At 39.8% G+C, this 11,886-nt stretch overlaps 1 protein-coding gene across 1 annotated transcript; it reads right to left on the minus strand.

The window, feature by feature from the left end:
* Positions 1–820: 820 nt before the first annotated feature.
* Positions 821–8,554, minus strand: LOC115371581 (sodium- and chloride-dependent GABA transporter ine). Its single transcript, XM_030069035.1, has 13 exons — positions 8,428–8,554; positions 7,851–7,985; positions 7,516–7,723; positions 6,321–6,453; positions 6,100–6,234; positions 3,092–3,195; positions 2,864–2,988; positions 2,364–2,476; positions 2,056–2,196; positions 1,743–1,842; positions 1,430–1,530; positions 1,147–1,314; positions 821–1,033 (listed from the first exon to the last, which is right to left on the minus strand). Exons 1-13 carry the CDS (start codon positions 8,552–8,554, stop codon positions 884–886), a joined length of 1,740 nt encoding a protein of 579 aa, XP_029924895.1. The 3' UTR covers positions 821–883.
* Positions 8,555–11,886: the final 3,332 nt, after the last annotated feature.

Consider the following 11,886-nt stretch of genomic DNA (forward strand, 5'->3'; position numbering starts at 1 on the left):
TATTATGCTCTACATGATATGAACTGACATGAAAAGAGTAGTCTGACCCACACGTCTTATCACCACATATCAATGTCAACAACCAACTTTTATAATGTTAATTAGGAAGTCATACTTGACCTAAGAAACTTATCAGTCACCGGGAGTTTGACCATTTATAAATGGCTGTATACAAAACTACTGCGAATGTGAAAATTGTGGTATTAGCTTCTAATTTTATAATCTAAACTGCAAGTACTAAATCTCATTTTCATCAAGAAACAGAATCACATCACAGTGAATAACATCAACAGATAGGGTCAAAAGATGGCACCCCTAGTAAAGCAAAGTCCATGAAGGAGGTCAGTGTTAACAAGTCTGTGCTCAGCACCCTCTCCCAACAAAAGGACTCAAGGTCATGGAGGCACCCATCTTTCAACAACAACTCTGTTTACCTCCAGCGATATGCTGCCTGTGGGGTGCTACTTTTCAAGCCCCTTGAGGCTTTTTAGGCAATTCTTCACATTCTCCTGTTCATTTTATTATGCTTTTTTTTTTATTATTATTTTTTTTTTTTTTACTTTTTTAAAGTTTCCCATACGTGTAAATAAACAAAACAAAACAAACCAGATTCTGCAGACTACTTTATAACATTTATAACATTTCACTCTTATTGATAAATCTGCAAAGCCATTAGCATAAGATAACAGACTAATCAAATTTATGTGCTCACAAAAATGGCTACCTGTAGCTATCTGCATGGCAGATATGATAATTTTTTCCAATTATGTGAATTATTTTTCTAGTATAGCTGTCATGTGGCCACCACCAGTGGTAGCCAGGTCAAATGCAAAGTACTACCCTGACCTAGTGAGGATGATGACTGTGCAAGGTGCTGAGGTTATTAGAGGTTTGTCTGAATAGGAGGCTTCTCTGGCAGATGAGCTGAGCTGATGACTGCTATGGCTGGAAACGAGTCTTTTCCACCCCTCTCATAATATGGCATTTTTGATATCGTACTCAGTGCAAATGGTGTAATCGACAGCTTCAGTCTCTGTAGAAGAAAAGAAACAATAATCTGATTAAGATACAGTTTAACTTTTAGATAGTGATGCATATGAGATGCTGTGTGCAAAATGAGAAAAATAAATGATAAATGTCCATTACCTGTGTGAAGGAGCCAGGCAGGACACACATTGTGTGAATGGCTCCCAGAGGAATCCAGATGATAGAGGCCATGGCAATGACCCATCCAATCCCCTGAGCCCAGGGAGGGAAGACATAGTCTTCATAGCGAGCTGGTTTGAACTGGATGACGGAGAACACTAGAATTACCTGCCACAAACAGAGAAGTTTGAAGTTTACTTGTGACAGGAATCTTAGATCTCACTGTAGAGGGAAAAAATATTTAACAACAAATCCTATTTTCTCAAAAAGCCTGCAGACTCACTGTGATCAGCACTGGGGCAACTATTAGCCAACACACTCTGAAGAAGAGATTTGCTCTCTTTCCTGTCATCTCCTCCAAGTTGTCTGACAATCGACTGACACCTGGGCATGGAAAGAGATTTGAAACTTAACTCAATGTGTCTTTGAACAGCCATGCATGTTTCACTTATGCTGATTGACTTGTGCAGTATTGTGGATGTGACAAGGAAAGTCAAATATCCCATACAGCCCTCAACAGTGTTGTATGTTTATGTTGAAGTATGATGTAAATGTTAACATTAGCTAACCACTGATAATTAGGCTTGTCCTCTCACCATAACACCAACAGGTGGCTATCACCTCAAAGAAAGCAAGGAACACAATGGACACTATGGCAGTGTAATGGTCCATCAACTGGAAAACATAGACTCCCATCTGGACAGAGAGACAGACTTTTTATTACAGCAGGTAAGAGAGACTGAGTAAATTACAACTTGGTTACTCTAAGATCCCGCTTAGGATTTGTATTATAGCCTCAGTCCAAGGAGATGTTGAATACTGTGACCTGTTACAGCATTATCGTCTTTGTCACTTCCATTTTATATCTCATAGTAAATGATCAGAGAGAAGAGGTCAGAGTCCACGTACCTGCATGACATATGGTATCCCTAGAGGAAAGGCTATACTGCAAACTGCAAGAACAACTATCTCCTTCCGCTTAAAGAAATTCAGCAGGCAGTGGTCAAATTCGTCCATGAGACTGGTTACCATCACTTCAACCATAGCAAACTGGAAGAGACAGAAAACAAAAAAAGCACATTCCTCATGAATCCCAGCTCTTTTGTTCATGAGTAAGGGGTTTTTTGTGTGTGTGTGTGTGTGTGTGTGTGTGTGTGTGTGTGTGTGTGTGTGTATGACTGTTTCATGGTGTAATGTTGCTGCTGCCAGCCACCTACCTGGCTGTCCAGCCCGAGGCAGAACAGCATGAAGAAGAACAGAACAGCCCACAGCTGAGCCACTGGCATGGTAGCAAAGGCTTGTGGGTAAACAACAAAAACCAGTCCTGGACCTGGACATAAAGTCACACAAAATGTCACTGTAGATTAACTGGTTGATTGATTCACTGATTGACAGCCAATCAGTTACTGCTTTGTGTATCCAGGGCATCAAATGTGTAAAGATCTTCCATCAAATTTGATCGCACAGATGTATCGTGTTGTTGCTTATGAACAAAATGTGAACAATTTTGTGCCTATATTCGTCTTTCCTGTGAGCTCATTTGTAGTAAATCAGGTTACTGAGTGAATAAACCATTTTCATACGGGGAGTTCACTCCACTTTAACACAGTGCTTGCTGATTTGATTGGTTTGGCTTTTGTTCACTCAACATGCTGACAACTACAGCACAATTACTACATTTAAATATTTGTAGTGGCATATAGATTCATTATCTCACCATCAACAGCCAGTTCACTGACAGGAATGCCCTGTAGGTAAGACATGTATCCAAAGGCAGAGAAAATGACAAACCCTGCCAGTATACTCGTGAAGGAGTTGATGATGGATATAGCCAGCGTATCTCTGAGGAGAAGGGTAAGATGTGCTTTAGATCACTGTTGCATTGCTCATATAATCTTGTTGTTGCTCTTAAACAGGAACCTCTGAGTTTCTGATGGTTACTTACTTAAGAACGTTGTTGCTGAAGGAGTTGTAGCTGGACATGGCCATGAGGGAGCCGAAACCGATCCCAATGGAGTTGAAGATCTGAGCTGCAGCATTGACCCAGACCTGAAACACAGGGAGATAGCCAGCCAGAGTCAATCCCATCACCAGTACTAAACCAATATCAGTCACTAAAAACAATATCAATATCAACTATCACCAATACAATACCATTCTAATATTAACACTAAATACCAGTACCATCACCATTAACAATGTCAGCATCATCACCCAAGCTAATGCATCACCAATACCATCATCAATACTAATAACAATAACAATAACAATAACAATACCAATATCAGTGCCATCACCCATGCCATTGGCTCCCAGGAGTCCCAATACGTTACAAAGGTATCAGTTCAATGAGCAGTACGCTGTATTCAGCACTCTGAATTCAAACTATCTGGTTTACTGACAGATCACACATCTATTCTGTGATTGTGGTGCTTCCCAGGACATAAGATAACTTTTGCCTGCTTTGCTGACTTTGTCTTTGATTGGATTATAGCTTACTAAGTTTGATAAGAACACAAAGTATTCAAAATGTATTCTTTAACGCAATCAAGACTGATGCCGTAAAAATGTGAAAGTCAATGATTTCAGGACTAGTCGGTTTTCAACTCCCTTTGGGGTGAAACGGGGACACTACCGACAACTGAATGTTGGCAATGTGATTAAACAAGCAAAGTAATTCCTGCGGGAGACTTAACTGTGCTCTGAATGTAGATTAATAATTAACAATGAAAAAAATAAGTTTGTGCCTTTTAGAATTTGAAAGTGAGAATAATTTTCAAATTGGTTTCAGATTTGTTTTATTTTAGACAAATGATTGACTTTTGTGGAAGATCATTTGCTGACACTGGGTAGTGATGGTGGTGGTGGTGGTGTGTGTGTGTGAATTGTGAATAAAACAAAAATGTGTAGAGATCTATGGTACTGCACCTTCACACAGCTGTGTGTGGTCAGTATTGAGCTATGCAGCTGGCATATAGCGATTTAAAAAACATACTAAGTGCATTTTTTCAAAGTAGAACAGTGCATAGCTTCCTTGACATGCACAAACCTTCAAACTTCAATACTATTAATGGACACAAGGGCTTGGATAGACATTATGCAGATATGGTGACACAAGTAATTTTCACAAACAGACAGACACCTTAAAGAGTAAGTGAACATAAGCAGAAAACGTCTGCAGGTCTGCCCTCAAGGGGTTGAAACCTTCAGGAACAGTGCACCTGTGGCTGCACTCAGTCAGTGATGTAGCAGTGGGTACTTTGTTACTGACAGCTGCTAACAATACCTGCAACTACATCACTGATTGGGAGTGGACCAATTTCAAACCCATTGGCTACAATGTCTGATGATGTTTTAGCCTCTTGGAGTGAAGGACAATTTTGGGTTTTCCTGTGTAGCCAGAAACATGTCTGAAACCGTTTCCGTTTCCGTTTCCTTTTCCTTTTCTTTTATTACGCAGGTCAAACGTTTCCCCACACAATACACAAACTTTCATACTTGTCAAGTGTTTTAGGTCCACATGACATTTCTGCCAATGCATTCCACCTTTTCTTCTCCCCACATGAACCGTTTACCTTCATTAAACCACTTAGACTACAAATGGCAACTACGCAGACTATAATGGAAGTAGAAGTGGAAACCACAGAGCTTCCAATACCAAACTATGGTCTCTTGAGATTCTTACAAACTCTTACAGACTCTTACAGACTCTACATATGTATAAATATTTGGACAAAAGTATTGGGCCATCCACATATTTTCAACTACATGACCTTTTGTGACATCTCATTTAAAATCCATAGACTTTAATATGGAGTGCGTCTCCCCTTTGCAGCTATATATTTGTGAAGTCAGACACTGATGTTGGACGAGAGGACCTGGCTCTCAGTCTCCAGTCTAAATTCATGCCAAAGGTGTTGGATGGGGTTGGGGTCAGGACTCTGTGCAGGCCAGTCAGGTTCTTTCACACCAAATTCACCCAATCATGCATTTGTGGAGCTGCTTTGTGCACTGGGGCTCAGTCATGCTGGGACAGAAAAGGGCCTTCTCCAAACTGTTCCTACAAAGTTGGAAGCAGAGAATTGTCCAAAATGTCTTGGTAAGATGAGGCATTAAGAGGCCACCCTTCACCGGAACTAAGGGGCCGAGGCCAACCCCAGAAAAACAAGCCCATAGCATTATCCCTCCTCCACCAAACTTTACAGTTGGCACAATGCAGTCAGACAGGGAACATTCTCCTGGCATTCAGAGGAGGTTTGAACTCTGCAGTTACTGAGTCAGCAGAGCGTTGCCCACTTTTACTATTTCACTATGCACCTCAGCACTCTGTGACCCTGCTCTGTGACTTTACATGGTCCGCCACTTGGTGGCTGAGTTGCTGTGGTTCCTAAACACTTCCACTTTGCAATAATACCACTTACAGCTGATGGTGGAACATCTAGGAGGGAAGAAATTTCACCAACTGACTTGTTGGAACGGAGGCATCCTATTACATTACTATTATAGTACCACACTGGAATTCAATGAGCTCTTTAGAATGAGCCATTCTCTCACAAATGTTTGTTGATTTTATACACCGCTGGCAATGGGATTGAACGAAACACCTGAATTCAGTGATTAAGAGGTGTGTTCCAATACTTTTGTCCATTCAGTGTATGTAGAGTCTGTTTATAGTGTCCAGAAGTGCAACATGCCTGAAGGTTTTAAACCTCTTGAGGGCAGCGGAGCGGTTTTCTGTCTTATGGGATTTAGTGTTGACTTACTCTTTAACATCCTAACGTCAATCCAAATTTTCAAAAAAGCAATTTTTATTTTATGCTAAATACCTACCTCTATCCATACCATCACAAGTGCCAGAAGCAAAACTAATATCACTACCAAAATGACTACTGATATAACCACACATCCCAACACTCACTATATGAAAACTATTTTCTTTTTTCTTTGTCTTACCTCCATGCTGAGTAGTTTATCCCAATCTGGCACAATGAAGAAGTTTATCCCATCCAAAGCCCCAGGAAGCTGCACGTTGTTGATCAGCAGTGCAAACAGTATAACATAGGGGAGCAGTGCCGTGACGTACACAACCTACACATGGACACAGACACACATAAACACATTTATGTAGTAAAGGTTGTTATGCACCCTCTCTGTATCTCTCTCTCCCCTCTCACCTTGCCTGTTGACTTCACCCCCTTGAAGATGCAAAGGTAAATGAGGATCCAGGCCAATAGGAGTATAAGAAAAAGCTCCCACCGCATCCCTCCTGTCTCCTCCACTCCCCTAGTCCGCTCCAGCATCTTGTAACTACAACAAACCCCACAGAGGTTCCTTGGTCAGAGCTCATACATATGTGCTGGTGGTGTAGGAAAAAAAAAAAAAAATATATATATATATATATATATATATATATATATATGTTTACATGACAAAGTTGTCAGTTATATTATGACATCAAATGACACCCTAGAGTTGGACACAAATCTGATTTTTCCTTTTGTATATTAGTTTTTACAACAGCTATTGAAAACCATAACTGCCTAAGCAATGATTCAATAGCTGCTAATGGTTCACTAATGTGTAACAACACAGCCAAATATTGCTTATAGTAAGCTTCTGTTAATCAGTCACAATTGATAGAACCCACAGAATAAGCTCATTCTCAGCTTTATCTCATATAAGTTAAACTCGCTCTATAGTTATCTCTCTTATCTTTTTCAATGAACCTTTTTTTTTCTTTTTCAAAAGCCTTGGCATGTGCCGGCAGTCTTCTCACGCAGTAAATCATGAAAAGTAGTATAACAAGTTAATGAATACATCCATTTCAAGCACGTGAGGGTTCATTCAGCATAGACATCTGCTAGGTTGCTTCGTGATACACACATGGGAAGGCAATCTGCACATGACAGACTATACTCTGCTGTAGTTACAGCAAGCATCCACATTAAGGCCAAAGTACCAATATTTGTTTTGCATTGAAAATCTACAGATTTTGATACATGCAACAGCCAAACCTTGATTAAAGTTCCATTCCGCATTTAGAACGGTTCAAGTCCAAGCATTAATGTCAGCTTGACATACCCAACACTTTCCTAACTCATTATGCAATTATCGTTTATCTCTCAGACATCAGTGACCTTCACCTATATAGATTACATCTTAGCAACATCTGCTATAATTTCAAATGCTTCTAATTATTTTATTTCCTTTCATTCATTTTTTTTGTTCGTGTTTGTGTAATAGTCGCATAATTGCAAGATATGCCTGTGAAAACCATCCAGCTTGTTGTCAAATACAAGGTGGGCTACTACAGCTGTAATCCAGACACAGCAAGGCCTGCTCACTTTTCTGTTAAAAAGTAAAACATACTTGAAGAACTCCTGGCTAGCTGTAGAAGTGTATATGTTGCTGTTGTTGGCATGATCGGTGCAGTTTGGTGTATTCCAGGTGTTGTTGCAGTTCTGCCAGGGTAGCGGTGCCTGGAAGGAGCTGAACAGATAATATAGGCCCCAGGTAATGACGACATTGTAGTAGGTACACATGATGAAGGAGATGGCCACTGATGCCATGCCCACTCCTGAGGATAAACAACATCATGTCACTTTTTTTCTCCAGTAACACAAATGTACACACTGCAGTTTGGACATCTTCCTGTTACTTATTTCAGTCCTTTAAGGCCACGCTTTGGGTGTGATCGATGGTACCTTTAAGCAGTGGGCAGGCATTAGCCAAAGCCTGGACAGGCCCTCTCCTCATGTACTGTCCCAATGTCAGCTCCATGTAGAGCAGAGGAAGCCCCAGCACCACCAGCATGAGTAGGTAAGGCACCAGAAATGCACCTAGCAATGAACGACAACAACCCAACAATCACACACTTCCTTATAGTCAACTACACATCCAGCATGGTATCCTGTTATCTTTAACTTTTATGAAAGAGCTTGTTCCGCTTTCATCACACTGGGCACAATGTCAAGCCACCAGGTGATGTATCCCCTTTTGTTCAAGTGGTTGCTATGAGCAGTACTTTCTGCTCATAGCACTCACCAGAATTTCAAATAATGTGCCAATAACACATCAACAATGTGAACACACACAGATGTATATCAAATATTTTAACATTGTAATATTTCATCTGGATCAACAAAGCATTTGAAATCATATTCTTTCAATTTCTAGTTTTTCAAGCCTGTTGTGTGTGGGAGCTGTGTCTGCAGAACAATACATGAAATAGTCTGGTTTCATTATTGTGTTTGAGGAACAAAGAGCAGCTCGGTCTCTCACCTCCTCCACTCCTGTAGCAGAGATAAGGAAACCTCCATACGTTGCCCAGACCCACGGCACAACCAATACCAGCCAGGGTGAACTCCAGCTGCCTGCTCCATGTTGGCCTGCTCAGCTCCTGATCCATGCTCTTGCTCTTGCTCCCAGCGCCTCTGTTGATCCTCTGGTTCAAATCTCCATTGGTTAGAATTTAAGCGAGGCTTGGTGACACAACCATCTTTTATTATCTTTAATGATTAGCTTAGCAGAAACACCGCAGCATGCAGCAGCTCCATGGCTCACAAGGAGGCATTTCCCAAGATCTCGTCAGCTGATAACTGTGCTAAAAGTAACTGCATTTCTTGTTTTGGATAACAAATGAAACTGCAGAGGGACTTATACAGTTTGAAAAGCAAGTCTTCAAATGTAATTCTTTTCAAATACGTGGCTTTCTACTGAGCAAAGCACCTAATAAAAATATAAATGTCTGCTTTTTCACAGTATACCTCACAACTGTACTGACAACCTAACAGTAACAATGAAAATGATTTGAATGGACATAAAATGCTCCTTGCTGGACTAACTACATGTTGCATATGGAACATGTGGTTAGTGTTGAAATTTCAGTTTTGTTTTGACAGCCCACATGGTCATAAGATTAGGTTTTGCCCAATACATATGAATTTATTGAACTATGTAAAGTTGACTTATATTATATATATTATATCTATATATATCTATATCTATATATATCTATATCTATATATATATATATCTATATATGTGTGTGTGTATATATATATATAGATATATATAGATATAGATATATATATATAGATAGATATATTTTATCTTAGATTATATCTTAGATTATATCTTTGTTAACACTTGATTACTAGTAATTTTACAATAACACTCCATGGACTCCCATTGCTCAGCTTCTGTAACAACAAGGGACTCAAGGTACTGTACTATAATGCTGCTTACATCATCACCAAGGGGGAAAAAAGCCAAAGTTTCACAGCCAAGACAGAAGAAGAGTACAACTGTTTCACTCCTAACTCCTTTATGACCAGCCGGTCACACAGCATGTGTTGGCCCAAGCAAATTACGTAATTTGTTCTGTAGGTAACACGTGCAGATTTCAGTGAGCATTATCAGGGAAACTCAACTGAGTGCTACTTGAAAACCATTATTATGACCAGAGATATGGATGACTTGTGGGCCAATGAGACATCATGTGTAAAACCAAAAACTCAATGAACTGAATGATATGGTAACAAAAAAAAAAAAAAAAAAAAGTGACTAATTTGACAGATATTGCCATATGAATCACAGTTTCAGTGGGAATTACAACTTGCATTGTAATTTCATTTTCACTGAACAACGTGTTAAAATGATAATTGTGTGATTTTTGCTTAGGTCTGGACCAAACAAACATGTTTCCTTACATCTGGAATATACAATTTATAGCCCAGGGCATCTCTGTGGTAACATATCTTTTATTTACTACAATGTTTTGTCACAAATTTTACCTGCAGCTCCTAAGATTTGCATATTGCACTTGGCCACATTGCAGTTTCAACAATATTTTTATTGATTCTTCAGCCCTAGCTCAGATGGAGTGTTAACTGTTATGATTCATTATTTGTGCTCATCATTGTGAGTTGTAAACTTATTCCAACATATTTATCGTATTCACATTTTAGAAGCAGATTTAGACTATTTGGTAAATGAGAAAGAAAACACTTATTAGGTGAAATTCAATAGAGTAAGGACCTGATTTGTTTTATTTGCATGTTCATACTGTGGTAGTGCTTTGGCTGCTGCAGGTAGCTGAATACCTGACTCCACCTCCTGTTGCCATCAGTCCATGCCGAGCTCTCACCCCCTACCAGCCTTCACAGCCTAAAAACTGTCAGCTCTGCAGACAAACCGGGCCGCCTGGAGCACGCCTGGTCTGCTTGAAGTGCAGCACTCATTCACCCATCTGTCTGGCAGATGGAAGCGTGACAAGATCCTGACGGCCCTGGCAGACAGCTTTGATATGAGGCAAAGGGGAAAGAAGAGAGGATCTTTTTATACACTTCATGAAGCCTGGAAGAACTGAGGCAGTCAATCGCAAGATAGGAAACAAAACCAAAAGAGGAGACATGAGGTCCCGTGTGAACAAGAGTCTGATCTTCACATCATGGAAGATATCCACAGATTAGTGGTCATGTGGCTAATCAGTGTCAACTCAAACAACACCACTGGTGTATCAGTGAAAGCCAGAAAGTTTAACTGATATTGATTTTGTTTTATATGCATGATATTTTTAATAAAGAGAAAGTCTAATCTCAGAGTGTATAGAGATCTTATTGGCCCAACAGGAATGCCAGAAAGTTTAATAGGTCACTTAATATTCACTACTGACAAGTAACAACTTTTTACAATTTACAGTCACTGCAAACAGACAGAGGCGAGCAACATGTGCTTAATGCATGCCCGTAGTTCACCAGCATCACAGCTTCCAGCTCCCTGCTTCTGGCCACCCAGTACAGAGGGCTTTTCCATGAGGGACCTGAATGCAGCACAGCCTTTTTCGAGACACGTCAAGTTCGGCAGAATGAGCCTGAACAAGACCGGAAATGCGAGGATCCTGTCTTCAAAATAAATAAACGTGTCGCTTAAGTACAAAAACATGAGCGGGAGTGTATGGAAAGCCTTTTGAAAACGGCGATGTAAAACTACTGAACTACTGAAAAACGAGACTAATAATGACCCTTTCGGCGTCCCATATTAAAGTGTCAAAATTTAGACAAGAACCATTAAAGACAGATATAGATAGATCGAGTGATATTACATTTGGGACTGGTATATTATTCCATTGATTACGCTCCGACATGAGGATCTCCAGTAAGGGTTTTATTTTGAAAGAATTTTCCGGATCTGCGATCTTTTGAATTCCGTCTGACTTGACGCAAATTAGTCTCACGTGTTCCTTGAATGACATTCCTTGGTTTCACGGAAAAATTTGAAATATGCTTAATAACTCTGATCCAAGTTTTTCGGCATTTTGGAATTTTTTTGAGTTCCTGTGAGCTTTGTGGGGCGGTTAAGATATCTATTAAGATAGAATTAATTTTGATTCATGTCCTCCTGTTGTTGGCACCGTCGACGTGTATGCTAATCGCTTTGTGCTACTCATAATTTTAGATAAGATAACAACTAGGTGAATGGTTCGATATACCTTTGTAAATTGTTATTACAACTCATAATGATTAATGTCAATGTTTGATTTAAAGAGCAGTGTTGATTCCATGAAGCAATCAAACCATTTTATAAGTGCAATGACTGCTGATGTGACATGAGATGGGTATTGGTTACATTAGTAGAATATGTGTAGTTAAATTAAATAAATAAAAGAAATCCAGATCCATTTGTCAGCAAGCCTGTATGTGAGTGTCCGCATGGAGAGGCCAGGTTACTAACTAACAA

This window comes from Myripristis murdjan, chromosome 14, assembly GCF_902150065.1.
Source record: "Myripristis murdjan chromosome 14, fMyrMur1.1, whole genome shotgun sequence".
NCBI classification, from domain to species: domain Eukaryota; kingdom Metazoa; phylum Chordata; class Actinopteri; order Holocentriformes; family Holocentridae; genus Myripristis; species Myripristis murdjan.